This window comes from Chrysoperla carnea, chromosome 5 (genome assembly GCF_905475395.1).
Source record: "Chrysoperla carnea chromosome 5, inChrCarn1.1, whole genome shotgun sequence".
In the NCBI taxonomy this organism is placed as follows: domain Eukaryota; kingdom Metazoa; phylum Arthropoda; class Insecta; order Neuroptera; family Chrysopidae; genus Chrysoperla; species Chrysoperla carnea.
In genome coordinates, this window is record NC_058341.1 from 18,351,668 (window position 1) to 18,366,854 (window position 15,187).

The window sequence follows — 15,187 nt, forward strand, 5'->3', positions numbered from 1 at the left end:
AAAACTGCTCAAAATTGTCGAATTTACCTGAATATGTTACAAATAATCAAGAAATATCTTTTTTTACTACACTCGGGAGAATTTATATTGATATCAAGAGTCGGTAGAGACTGAATTATTGGAATATCGGTTATTTTTCTCGGCCGCGCATTTACGATCGCATTTTAAATTATTTTTTCGCTCGTATGAAGCCTGATCACACAACTTTTTCCATTGTAATGAAGTAAGTAGCTTTCACATATTCATACACATATTCACATTAAAAAACCATATATGATGCTTGAATAAAATTAATGCAATTTCATTCTTTCACCTAGGTGCTTATATATGGAAAGTTTTCTAGTGCATCAGGTACCCATCACAGTGTACACTGACTTGTTTTTGTAATAAGCGCATTATTGCATAATAATATTATATAATAATAATTTGAAGTGCCTATATATTATACCTACAATACTGTAGGATACATATGTGGGAACACTTCATTTTACTTTGGTATTGTAATAATAAATAATAATAATATAGGAACACTTTTACGGGAGCAATGGAAGGAGAGTGTAGAAATCATAGGTTACATATAAATATAGGAAAAAGAATTCGTGAAATAATAAAGGTGGAGATTACATTATACTCAAACAAAGAATGAAAAGAAAATTTTTTCAATACAAATTTTCAAATATCTGTATAGCTCTGTATCTCTGAGAAAAATTGTCGAATTAAGACCCGAATTAATAGTTCGGCGTCGAGAACTTGTACTTTCTAGTCAACAAATTATTATCACGCCTTGCCGCTTTGCGCGGTTGAAAAAGTGAAAAATGTTATGCCTAAGTTTAGAAGCGTATAAAAATTTTAAAAATTATTTTACCACAAATTGGTTCGAAGACCATTCGAAAACTTGTTTGTTTTTCTTGAAAATGAGCTATAAAAATTTCGTACGAGCTTTTTGGGCTAAGATAAATTGCTTTTTAAGCAAAATTGGGGGGAAATATTCTATTTTTTGACATGTTTTAAAAACGAAAAGCGGGATAGAGGTAAAAGTTTTTACAAAACAATATGCCAGGGCTTAAAAAAAGACAGTTTAAGTTTTCGAATTGTATGAAAAAAGTGCCAGTGTGATGATTATTTCAAAAGATACAGAATGTTAAATTCAGAAGTGTCAATTTTGAAAGCAAATATCTTGTAAAATAATTTTTAAATTTTTAGTACGTTTCTAAACTTCATTTCTCACTCTTTCAACCCTCCATGCAAAGTGGCAAGGAAACTAGAAAGTATAAGTTTTCAAACGAGATATTGTGGTTGCAAATTCGATGATTTTTCTCAGAGATACATTTGGTGAAAAATTGCTGTTAGAAAATTATGTCTTCAATACTTTGGTTGAATATATTTGGGCTATTATTGTTTAAGTGAAATAAGAGATCAGAGAATATAATCTAGGGTTAAGGTTTTGGATCTGATTAACTGAAGAAATTAAAAACCAAACTTAGTTCAGAGTCCTCTCGTTTAAATCAGCTTTGAATTAAAAAAATTGGTCGCATTACAATGACAAATAAGTGGTAGCTTATAATTTCAAATATAAGTAACCGTGCAATCCAACAGACGGTAGAAAGTCGACCCGACAAGGAAGGGATTGTTAATTCGAACTTCACCCGAGTATATTTTTCATCAGATGAGTGTAAAAAATCGAAAATATATTCTGTTTTTACGAAATAAAGATTTTGCTAAGTGATTGATTACACAAGAATGACGCTCATGAAATGATTTTAATCACAATATTTTACGAACTCCTACCATAAAATGTTTGTCGTATATAATTGAAGTATGCATATTATAATGAATAAAATAATCTCGTATAGTTACCAGCACTTAAAAAGTTGTAGGGTTAGTTTTATAAGGTTATCCGCAGATTGGAATGAGGTTTATATCCTGTATATGATGAATTTTTCCTTCTGAGTGTGAAAAATAAGTTGTTAAGTAACTTATTTGCATTATAAAAGTTGTAATAGAATAATAATAAATTTAATAATTAAAAAATTATTAGATTACATGTATGTTGGTAACACTGACAACAAGTGCTTTGAAAGAAAAACACTTGAAAAATGCATATATTGCATTACTAATGTGTATTGTTAAGGTTGGCACAATGAAAGTAGTTTGAATATTATTAGGTTAGAATGCATTTTTTTTTCTATTCGTTTGATGAATTATTTATAGTATGATAATATAATTTACATAGGTACACAGCGTTTCAGCGAGGGCCTTAAAAAAACTACACAGTTAATCCATATAAATTTGATATCTTTAGGCAAATACTATTAATGCTTACTATTGTACTTACTAATATTAAAAGAAAGTGTTACTTACTTTGTACCCTTGTGTCGTAAGGCCTGCATTACGCTTAGCTAGTACACATTTCATTCGTAAAAAGAATGTTCGTTCACTCTCATATTCAAAACGATGTAAATCTGGACGATGGTGTGCTATGGGTGGACCACCAGCAGCACCACCGATAGCACCCGTTAAACCATCAGCTAAACTACTTAATGGGGGTCCTAATGGTGGTACTGCACAACTTAATACAGCCATCATTTCATCATGATCCGAAGGATGTATATAATCGTATATACTGTTTCCTGTCAATTCAATCTGTAACAAAATTTTTACGAAAATGAAAAACGTGAAAAGAAGAAATTAAAATTATTTGAATAGAAAGAACATGCAAAATAGATATATTATAGGATAAGCAGAGGCGGATTCAGAAACTTTGCGGAAAAAATTAGCACCCCCAATTCACTAATTTTATGTATAATATTCCACCATTACGTTTAGTCTCTGTTTATATATCTATTATTCATGAATAAGTGAAAAAGTTTTAAACAAACCTGTGATAATCCCAAGTGTACTGCTACAGGTTCTGATATGTACATGATTTTACCATCGGGCGCAACAACAAATACAAAACCATCAATTGCTTGTAATAAATGTGTACCAGGTTCCTTGATTACAGCTTCTCGTGGTCCAGCCGCTGGTGATGTTGCTCCCCAGGCTGTACCCAAACCTGAAATTAAAAAAAAGGACTTTATTATTGGAATAGTGTTTGGCGTTAAGAATATTGTTGTCAGGCTTATAAGAAATAGCTTTAGATCTCCTAGATATGAGGTCAAAGGTGGCCAGATTAAGAATGATTGCTTCTTGAGTAGTGTAGTCCTGGAGAGGCAAAGGCAAAGTCTGTCTGAGTTGAGTTCCCAACCTTAGGAATTAGAAGAAAATAAGAAGGCGGGAAAATCAAGGATAGCACGAAGCACTGGCTACCGTTACTGTCGAACCAATCACTAAACAATATCATCGATTAAATTGTGAATAAAAGAAGTAGGAAAGAAATATGTCAGAATTGAGGGGAATATGTCGCAGTACTATGGTCGAAAATTAATAGCAGTACGATAAAACCACTAATCAATTATAAAAACTCTAGACTGCATAATCACAGGAGAAATAACAGGAAACTAGCGAAATGTGGTAAGGTAGAAAAAAGAATGTAAAATCAGTTATGTGCCATTGTCTAAGATTAAAAACTTAAACTTGATTCGTTATACTCGTCATTTGTTTTGCCGGAAGAACTCTCGAAAATTCTAAGAATAGATTTTATCTCACACTAGGTTTCTTAGATAGTTTCTTGATCACTGTTCTTGGAGCTATTTCATAAAAGTAGGTTTCATATAGTAATTGATTATTTCCGTTAAAATTTTCGGTGGTATCGGAATACTCGGCGGATTTAATTCATAATTTAATAACAAAATAACTAGGAAAAAATCAATTCATTTTTATCAGATAGAAAAATCAAAACTGATGTTTATTAAATAATAATAAAAGTATGTGTCGCTATTGAATATTTATTTAAAAAAAATATATATACTCTAGTTGAAGAAGAAACCTGACTTATCATTTTAATAAATCTATTGGTAATTTTTTTATATTTATTAAAATATTATGCTTTATGAAAAAAAAGTATATATATGTTTTTGAAGATGAGTACCCCAAATCAAAAATGTCACTTACTTTGTGGGTTAAAAGATTTATGCAATAGTTTTAGAGATAACATTAAAAAAGCTATTTAAAATTTTTTCTATTCAATATTAACATACCTATTCAATACAGAAAAAAAGCATACAAAGTTGGGTTTTTGATACTTATTATTATTATTTTTATTATTTTTATTTATTATAAGCATTTACCCGCAGCTTCACCGCGTGAAATAAAACGATTTCGATTATAAAACATAGAACTCTTTCAGGTCTGAAAAGGTAGCATTTACAAATTAAAATGAAAATTTCACCAACGTAATTTTCTTGAATATCTGTGATGTAATTTAGAATTCGATAGATGAAAAAGTATTCAGATATTGAAAAAAATTAATTAATTATTTATTAATTTTCGTCCAATTTTGTCAAGTTGTGTGGCATTTCTCCATGTATTAAAATACAAAAAACAGTATAAGCATACAAAACTACTTATTATAAAAAAAATTAAGCTTTTATCTATTCGAAACTACGATAGTCGTACTACCTTAAGATTCTTTATTATACCTATATAAAATTTTTTTTATTTAAAATATTATATGTCATCGTTCATGATCTCATTATGACCTAATTATAAAAATTTATTGATATCTTTATTATATTTTTTATTTATTCATTATTTTGAAATTTTAAAAGTAAATATAAAGTTTAAGATTAATATCTTAGGAAATGACATAATTGATTGACACGTGGGATTTATCTATTGCAATAATTGTTATAGTTCTTGTTATGAATTTTGATTACTTGTTGAATTTTTATAGCGTCCTTTTTATTCAAACTATTGTGTGCAATATATGCGGTTTTTATGAAAATTTAGTTCTGGAATACATTAGAGCCGGAGAAATCCTTTTCCAAAAATCTAAAACAGTACTATGGGTACGTCCCATAATTTCCGGTGTTAGATATGCTCATTATGTCTCTTTTGGGTTTTCTGTTGTATTTGAATACGAAAATTATCTTCTTTTAATATGCCAGCGGGATATATCCACTGTATACATTTTCGGATTTGGTAATAATTTTGAAAACGAAGCATTAACGAAAAAAGTTGTAAGGAGAAAGTTTGGTAGAGTCGCCAAAAGGAAGCCACTCACGGAGTTTTGAGTATCACTTAACAAAAAGGATGCTGCCCCGCGGACTATAATTTATTTTTGTAATAAGATCATCGGAATGGTGGAAAATTTTTCGATACTAAGAAAATTCATTCACGAATTATTTCTTCAGATTTTAGCGTGAAAAAGGAGGAGTGTATCAATATGAAAATCTTTTTCTTGAGAAGCACGTTCGTTTTAGTTTGACAAATTATCAATTATTAGGACTGGAACATATTTGAGGCGGAAACCATAACACGCGTTGTTTACTTATACGTTACATTGTATTAAATATTCATTTGGGAAGTCGAAGAAGGATTAAGAAGGTAAACTATAATTAACCAAGGGAAATAAAGGTTTTTCTGCTTAAAAAGTCCAAGTTTTTTCGCCAGGATTTTATTTATTTGGATATGACCTATGAAAAGTCTATTGAAAAATCATTTGTGCAAAAAAAATTATTCGAGGTCAAAGGTCGCGTTTTTTTTCAAATATCTCGTTAACTATTAAGTTTATGGCGGTTTTAGCAGTATAAAATTTATTTGTGGGTTATTTTTACATAAAAAAGATCTTCGAAAGTTAAAAACATTAAAAAAAAAAAATAAATTAGGGTAATCATTTATTTATTTCTCTGGGTAATAATCTATACTGTTTTAAAAAAATACTTTTTATAGAAAATGAACTTACCATCTGGAAATACTTTACGCAATTTTAAATAACTTGTTGTTAATCGTATAACACTTGCTTTATCCAATTGTGATGTGGTTGCTGTTGGTAATGGTAATAATTTTCCTAATTCTAAAAATTCCGTATTCTCTTTTTCACGGCGACTACGCGCCGCATTCTTTGATTTCTCCTTCATGGCCAATGTTGTTGCACTATTATTTGTATTAGAATTTTTAATATGATTATTATTGTTATTATTATTATTGTTATTGTTATTATTGTTATTAATATGTTGTTGATGATGGTGAGAATGATGTGATGAATTATTATTGTTGGTACTAAGTAACGTATTATAATTGTGACGTTGTTGATGTATTGATTTGCCGCAACGTTCGTAGCGATGGGCTCGCTCTGAAACAACAAACAAAAAAAACTAAAATTAGTCAAATGAAATATTTTAAGAAAAGTTTATATTAATAAGTTTCGAGACCAAATTGAAAGCATTACATAAAAATTTTAAATTTTGTGTATAAATTAATTTGTAGTATTTGATACCGACGGATCGTTGTTGGAGAAGAGGGGAGGTTATGGAATTTTCTCTGAAAAATCGACTACTGGATCACTGTATGAGGTATGTGAATGTGCAAGACTGAATACTCTCATGTACAGCTACATTACTATATTTACCGACAGCCAATCAGCGCTAAAATCCTTCAGTTCAGTCTACTTAAGCTCAAAGGAAGCACTGGACTGTCGAAAGCCCTTAAAGGAGCTGGCGGAACAAATGAATGTAAACCTGGTATGGGTAAATGGCATAATGCTGCCGGGCACAAGTATCAATACACATCCGAGAGTACCATTTTCGAACTGCAAGTTGCTCCTCGGAATGTACCTGTGGTACTACAAGATAAATATGGTCTGAATGCAATCGTTGTCTTTCCGAAGATCTGATATCTCTTCCAAGGGCCTCTATTAGCAAAATAGTTGGGCTTCTACAGGACACTGGCTAGTTGACAGGCAAACTGAACCTTTGGGCCTGACAGTGTATCATGATTATTGCAGAAGCTGTCACTGTGAGAAGGAGTAGGAAACGATGTCTCATCCTCTCTGTCACTGTCCAGCTCTTGCCTTAATATTGCTGTCCCCTCGACTCACTGTTCTTATTGCCAATATGTATAAGAAACTATTTTAAGAAATATAGCGAAAATTTTTCTAAATTTGATTACACCATTTTTGATTTAGTTATAATTAATTTTGTCGATCTTATTTAATGTTCTTTGTCATTTGAAATCTATAAATAAATTAAAATAATACAGTAAATATTTTAATAATTAAGTCATCATATAATTTACAGATGATTAAAAAAAATATTTTAAAAAAACTGATTAATATGTGATTTTTTAATATAAACATGACTTCTGATTTGATTCCATATGAATAATTTTTTATTTAAATTGTTATTAATTATAAAAAAGTAAATAGGTAACAAAAAACAATTAATGATTAGAATATTAATCATCATATTACCAATAATCAAGTATACATTTTTATATTTTTTGATAATAAGTATATTTCTTTGAATTCATAAAATGACTATAGAAAAATTTTGAGAAATTCCTTTTACACGTTATAAGTTGTAACATAAGTTACAGCTTTCAATTCTTGTTTCTTTGGAGATTTAGTTGAAGTGAATTGAAAAGTTCTTAAAAGTTTTTCGTCTCGTTGCATGCACTATGTCCGAGTAGGCTGAACATCGCTGTGGTATTTGTATTTACCTATTAGGATACTCAGTAGTGAAAAATAAATTATGAAATTTGATAAAAATTAAAATTTATGTAGAAATATACTTAAATATTCTGATATTGAGTCATAAAAGCACATTATTGTTTTATTATATTAAAATTTTCGTTATTTTTAATCTGTATATCACGTGTCCTAAAACACCAGCCGCCATGATATGACGTCATACAGGCAAAAGAATATTAATAAAAAAATATTAAAATAATATTACGAATTAATAATTTGTTGATGGCATTCGTATTTATACATATAATAATTACATACACGGCTGTTGTTTTTACGCCACCAAAATGCGAGAATAAACAAGGTTTAAAATTTAATTTTATGGCAAGAAAGCGTGTTTATTTTGCCGAATTATATTTCTTTGCGGCCTTTAATAACGAAAATCAACATTTTGAAGTACTTTTTCAAACATAGTAGAATACCCTATTTTTAAAATTTATCGATTATTATTATAGGCGAAAAAAACTGTTATCTGGCTATCTGGTTTTGTTCAAAGTGGTTATTGGAATAATGGCTCCTCGAATGGCCTACATTCATTGTATTTGCTATTTATAATGATCCACTATTCACCTGCTACCATAAAAAATTCCACAACGTAATTATTTAAAATGGAAATTTAAATTTTTTAAATTTTAATTGAATAAATTTAAAGGGTAAAATGAAATTTTTAATATCTTAATAAATTAAATTCATAAATTATGAATAATAATAAAATTAAAATAAAACTTTTCATAGTAATATAGAACAAAAGTTAACTATAAAATAATTTTATATATATATATAAAAGATTTCTACGAATTTCTATAAAATACAATGAATGGAAAATGTTGAGAGAATTTCTAATTATAAAATTATTTTTATTTTTATTAAATAAACCAACCATATTGTTTTTAAAAACAACATTCATATAGTTATTTTTTACTTTATTATTATAAATTTTGTAACAAATTATAATAACTAAACTATTGTAATCGAAATAGAAAATCTATTTTCTTCTTTGGCAAATAACTTAAAATGAAATAAAGAAAGAAACAAGTCCAATAATTTACATTTACTTTCGCATTCGAGGCCCTATATTGGGAAAATTTGAGCCGGTCTAGAAATTAATGGGCCCCAACTGTTAAAGTCACTATATAAACTACTGAACTTGTTTCTTTCTTTTCAGATTTTATTTAACGCAGTCGAGTTTTTAGTGTCCCAGTCACATTTAGTGTCCCAGAAATGATAAAAATAAAAATGAAACGAAATGACATATAATTATCACCTTATCTAATACATTTCGATGTTTGCCCCAATTTCCTTACAAGAGTTCTCATTTATTATCTTCGATAATATTTATATCACATTCACCTTATCTGTCATATCTAATAATACAGTTTTGTGTAATTATTTATATTTGTTTTTTTATTTATATTTATAATATTTTATTTATTATTTAATATTTTGCTTTATTATAAATAAATTCTATATTTTATATTATTTTTATGAATAAAATATAAATAAGAATACATAATGTTTGTTATATGTATGTATTAAAATTAGTGTCGTTTTTATTATAAAAGAAAAGATTTTTTTTATACATAATATTACTTATGTTTATGTACAAAATATATTAGATAAAATAATATGATCTATTTTTACTAATACCAGTATAAAGCTTACAAGCTTTCAAAGTTTTTATATTTTTATTAAAAGTAGTCTTGGCCATATTTTTTTTTAAGCAACCCATTACAGGGATATTTATTAATATTTCCAAATGGACCGATTTTGAACATCATTGCCTTTTGTTTTTCGGGTACGGAAACCCTAAAAGCGCACTTGAAAGCTAGCTAAGAACACTCTCGGTTCACCCGTTTAGGCGCTATAATGCTACAGACACAGAAACACACATACAGGTCAAACTCATAACATCCCTTTTTTTTAGTTCGGGGGTTAATAAAAGAAGAAAATTTCTAATTTTCATTCTGTTATAATTGGGTTAAAACACAGAAGCAATATCTCAAAGAGTCCATAAATAAAGTAAGTACAATTGAATGTATAATATGTATGTTAGAAAAAGAACATTACATTAGTCGAGAAGAATTAAGTATATTAATATAAATTGTATAGAGAAAAGGTATAATATTTATGTTTTGGTATATATCTGTTTTATTTTAATATGAATAATTCATTTTTTTTTATTACGAACAAAAAGTACGATAGTTGGTTAACGGTATTGAAGTATAGGCACACACATTAGTGAAGCGACGGATCAGCAAAACGGATCTTTATTTCAGAACTACAATTGCTCTAACTTTTGTTGAATTGGATATATGCCTAAGGACGTACATTGTGCCAATGGATATGTGAACTATTGGACTTTTTAAAATTATTTTTAGTGTCCCAGCACTAAAAAAACCCCCCTCATTATACTATATTAAGAATTTTAAATTAATTTATTCTTTTTTTATTAAAAAAACTTATAAAATATATTATTGTAATCCACTTTTAATTTCCTTTATTTTGATACCCTATTCGATAGAGGTTTTGTTAATTTTTTTTATTAACGTATTACTATTTCGCTTCAAAACCCACCATTTTGTTTTATTTTTCCAAACACCTATCTAAGATCACTTGGATTTTTGAGAAAAATATAATGATATCTCTAATGTTGAAATCTATTGAGCCTTTTGGAGATAATAAAGAAATTTACAAACAAATATACATAATTACATACATACGCGCGATAAACATAACCACTCCTTGACAGTCGGGTAATAATACAAAAAATATTCGCGGATATTAATATCCGACACATCACTAATACATATATGTACGCTTAGATGTAAATATAGCAGGACTTATTATGTGTTTTTACTGGATAGTTAAATATGAATCTGTGTCATTTACTTTTAATGCTGCATGTATAGACATTAAGTCTACATTTGGTATTTAGTATTTTTTTCTTTGCGTAAATTGTCTTAGTTTTCAAAATTTTGTCTAAAAGCTCGAAAAATATGCGTTATAGCCCAATTTGCTAAAAGCAAAAAATTTATATGACATTCATTCACTTTAGTAACATCATTTTAAATTCTGGACAAAAAAACGATTTTTTTTCTCTAGTCTTTTATTAATACAGTCGAGGGAAAGCATACAATCATATTCATTTCATATATTGATCGTTTTATAGGATAATAATTCCGATTAATTTTTTTGTTTCTATCTATTTGTTCAAATCAATATTCTTGTCTAATAGCAAAAAAGATCATAAAATGGTGGAAGCGCAAGTAAGTAAAGATTATAATATATTTGTTATAGTAAGTATATTGTTCACTGCGCCAACACCATAAAGAGTAGAAATAAATAAATATAGGTATTTATACATAAATAAAATTAACGGCTAATCGGCGATATTTAGAATGAAATCATCACCTTAGCGCCAAATTCAAAAGATTATTGATTTTAGTAGGTATTTGTTTATTCAATTCCTTATTTTACACTATACAATATGATAAATAAGTTTCGAAGGCGATGTTGCTTATATTCGCTCTGAAAACCTATAGAGTATTCTACTATGTTGGAAAGAGTACTTCAAAATGTTGATTTTCCTAATAAAAAGCCACAAAAAAGTATATTTTGGCAAAATAAAACGCTTCCTAGCCATAAAATTAAATTAATTTTTAAATTTTTTTATTCTTGCAAAAACGTTGCCAGAACTTTAATATGATCTTATTTCCAACTAGACGAATATGTCTGTGATAAATATCAGCGGAAAATCCAAGTACCCCAAATGTAAAGAGAGGTAAAATCTCATTGTAATCATTGTTATGGTTGAAATATTTCGTACAAAAAAAAACAATAAATTAAGAAAAACTACATGCAAATTTATCATTTTCATTATTATTTTTTTAGTAAATGATGTTCACATTGCAAATGGAAATGAATGAATATGGTAAACAACTTCAGAAAGGTAGGTGGTACTTCAAATAACTGCTGTTTTTTTTTATATATAGATACGTTCGATACAAAAAATATTTATACAAAATATATTAAAATAAAAATAAAAAAAATTGTCAACCGTTTTTCATAAATACTTGAATAAATTTTTTATATAATTTATTTATGAAAAACAAAATTCAATTCTAAAGATATTGTTAAAAGATCTAATTTTAAATTAATGAATTATACAAAACTGTACACAATCTCGTTTAATTTAAGTTTTTGTTTTATTTAGCGATTTTACTGACAGAAAAAAAAAGTTGAGCTACACCGTAGTTGTTCCGACGATGGTATTTCCTTTTTTAATACCTTCTATATATGAAATATTATATATCAAGATATACTAAGTTTAGTCCCACATTGGTAATTATACCCTGTATATATGAAATGTATATCAAGAATACTAGGTTGAGTCCCAAGTTTGTAGTGTTTAAAAATACTGTTGATTCGGACGAAATTTTAAATTCAATTTCCACCGAATCTAGCATTTTGTTCTTCTATCTCTTAATTAGTCCAGCATATGGGTTCCATTTTACAAGGATCTGATGGTTAGAGCCAATTTCAAGGTCACATTGAGATGATCCAGAAATTGAGTATTTCATCTCTTTCATTCGATTTTGAACTACTTGGCCAATACTTGTAAAGATAAACAAAATTTTATCAATCAAGTGACAAAGATACTTTGAAGTCAATCATTTATACATTTTTTAAAGATATTCTTTTTTATCTAAACTGTGAATACGATTCCTTTCAATTAAATGACGTTTCAAAAGGATTTCTGAAACTTGAAACAGAGAAAAATACATACAGGCCAGGACTCGATTTAATTTTTATTTAATCGGAAAAAGTAGACGGAAAATTTTATAAGCCCGGAGTATTATCGTAATTACGAGTTGTTTGGGTTGAGTTTGTCGATAATAGAGAAATTGGATGGGTTCTGAAGTTTTTAGCCCTTCCGTTTGAAAATGGGACACAATTAAAGATATTTTAGTATTAAATTTTTATTTTTATTGAAAATTTAAATTAGATCGTTTTAGTCAATCACTAGACAATTTATAATTAAAAATATGCACAATTTAAAGCTTAAAAAAGGCAGAAATACTTATGCATAATTTATACGAAAATTCTTACATAAAAAGCACAAGAAAAAACACATTTAACTAAATTTTCCCTTAACTGTTTTTCATTATAATAATTTTAAATAAAATATATACACACAGACAGTTAGAAAAAATCAATTTTCACCCCTAAATACGTTTTTCACAAAATAAATGTAAAGCGATAAATACCTGAATTTTTAATAGTTTTCATAGCCATGATAATAAAATAATTTTCCACAAATATTTTCAAATAAAAAAACAAAATTCACTTAACATATGGTTCACACCAAAAAATCGAAAAAAAGTCACGAAAAAACACACGCGCGTCTAACTTTAACGAAAAGTCACGTAAAAAAACAGGTTGTACCTTTAATTATATTATTGGCAAAATGTGATGAACATATGTGTGTCTGTCTAAGGTGTACAAAAAATTCCTGTTTACTGCTAAACTTGTTTATTATCGCTGACATATTGTTGACATATGTTTGCCACATGCTTCTTATATGATTTGGAAAAACCCTTAAAGGCCAACCCTCTAATACAGTTGACCAGATCAATACAAATGTATATCGAATAGTTTAATTGTTATGAACTATTTGGTATGAATGATTGTTTAATTGTATGAAATTTTGTTGTTATACTACCTATGAGTAAAAAGGTACTACCTAGGTGCTATTGTTGTGAAATTAACCAATGAAGATGATACTTTTGGACAATACAGGTATTATTATACTCGTATAATATACACTTGTTCTGTAAGAATAATGTGATTTATGACATATTTATATATATTTACGGCATGCTAGAAAAAAAGTTATACTAGAAATGTGAATCTGCCATTGTTTTGGAAGTACGAACCAAGTGATATTTTCGATTGTTCGCCTTTTGAAGATATAGGGGATAAATCAAGTCCGCGCTTAATCAATGGTACTGAAATCAATGTTATTAAATCATGATTTTCAGAAAATATCCAAGTCCCAGTACGGCTTTTTTCAAAAGGGTTCACTGCCAACTTGTAGCTCGAAATTTGGATACAATTCTTAACATACTTTATTTGTTTTTGGAAGTTTCTTAAAACGATTATCTTGAATTACGGTAAATGTAAAAACATGTTGAAAGGCAGCTTTTTTCAAAAGCTTTAACTTCCAGCTGGATATTGGAAATTTTTGAACCTCTCTTAACATACTTTTTTCGTTTTTGAAAAATGAGAAGAATGAGGAAAACTTTGGGGTCGTTTTTGAGATAAAAAACAAATCTGTAAATATAAAGCATTTCGGCCTCCATTTGTTTTTGTTTTCAACTGCATATCTCTTGTAGTTTTTTAGAAAAAGGACACTAAATCTTTGAATTAATTTGCTACGGACTCAATATATTGACCTGCGCTGCTCATTTACGAAATTAAACTCTCTTGTTACGTCCTGAGCATGCTTTAAATTTCCACTTGATATCTCTTGTGGTTTTTGAGTTATCGTGTCCTTTGACAGACGGACAGTTAACCGGAAATGTTCTTTTTAAACGAGAAATACAATACTTAACAAGAATCGATTAGTGCAGATTTCACTTTTAACCCTCGGCTAAAAAGAAGGGTGCTATAAGTTTAACGTATCAGTGTATCTGTGTGTCTGTCTGCGGTATTGTAGCTTCTAAACGGATGAACCAATTTTGTTTCTTTAGTTTGTTTGAAAGGTAATCTGATCGAGAGTTTTCTTAGCTATGTTTCAAGTGAGAGTTAAGGATTCCGTACCCGATAACACATAGAAAACAGGCGGTAATCTTCTAATGGATATTCTGATTTTCTTGAAACAAAGTTAAGAACATTCTCGAGCAAATCACCTATAAAAAAGAAAATCAAAATCAGTTCATCATTTTATGCTGGGGCTTTCTTTAAATTTTTTATTTTATAGTCTATTATTAGAGAATTTCATCAGGTACATAAAATGTAGGAAATTTTTACGCTACTAGAAGGAAATGAATTTGAAAAGAGATTTTTTCCTGATAAAGTTTAAGTTTTTTTTACTTATTGTTATTGTTTACTTTTAATCATGCACACGATATTTACATCATGGTCTATTCGACTATATTTTGATATAAAATGTTACATACAGGCGTAAACTAAATATTGACAAATATCTTGTCTAGTAATCCCAATTATAGAGAATTGAAAAAAACACACTCGAACCCGGACTTCTTGGATTCATGTCAAGCGCCCTACCAATTAGGCTAGAACTCGAATAGCCTAATTGGTAGGGCGCTTTACATGAATCCAAGAAGTCCGGGTTCGAGTCCTGGTTCGAGTGTGTTTTTTTTTCAATTCTCTTTAATTTTAAGTTATTTAATTAAGTTTAGTTATTTATAAATTAATAAATTACAACCCTCTACATTTATCTACGAGTTTCTGGATTCTTATAGTATATTTTTTGTGATTTTACCACCACCAATTATTTATTTTTTTTTTAAATTACCGTATAATACATTTGTTTAA

The 15,187-nt window shown here is 28.4% G+C and overlaps 1 protein-coding gene across 1 annotated transcript in view; it reads right to left on the reverse strand.

Annotated features, from left to right (window-relative positions):
• LOC123300604 (protein single-minded) overlaps positions 1-15,187 on the reverse strand; it is a 34,552-nt gene that overhangs the window by 7,969 nt on the left and 11,396 nt on the right. The window contains exons 2-4 of the mRNA XM_044883201.1: positions 5,846-6,235; positions 2,880-3,055; positions 2,362-2,643 (exon numbers count right to left, since the gene is read on the reverse strand). Of these exons, the coding sequence (XP_044739136.1) occupies positions 2,362-2,643; positions 2,880-3,055; positions 5,846-6,235 (848 nt within the window). The remainder of the gene's footprint in view (positions 1-2,361; positions 2,644-2,879; positions 3,056-5,845; positions 6,236-15,187) is intronic.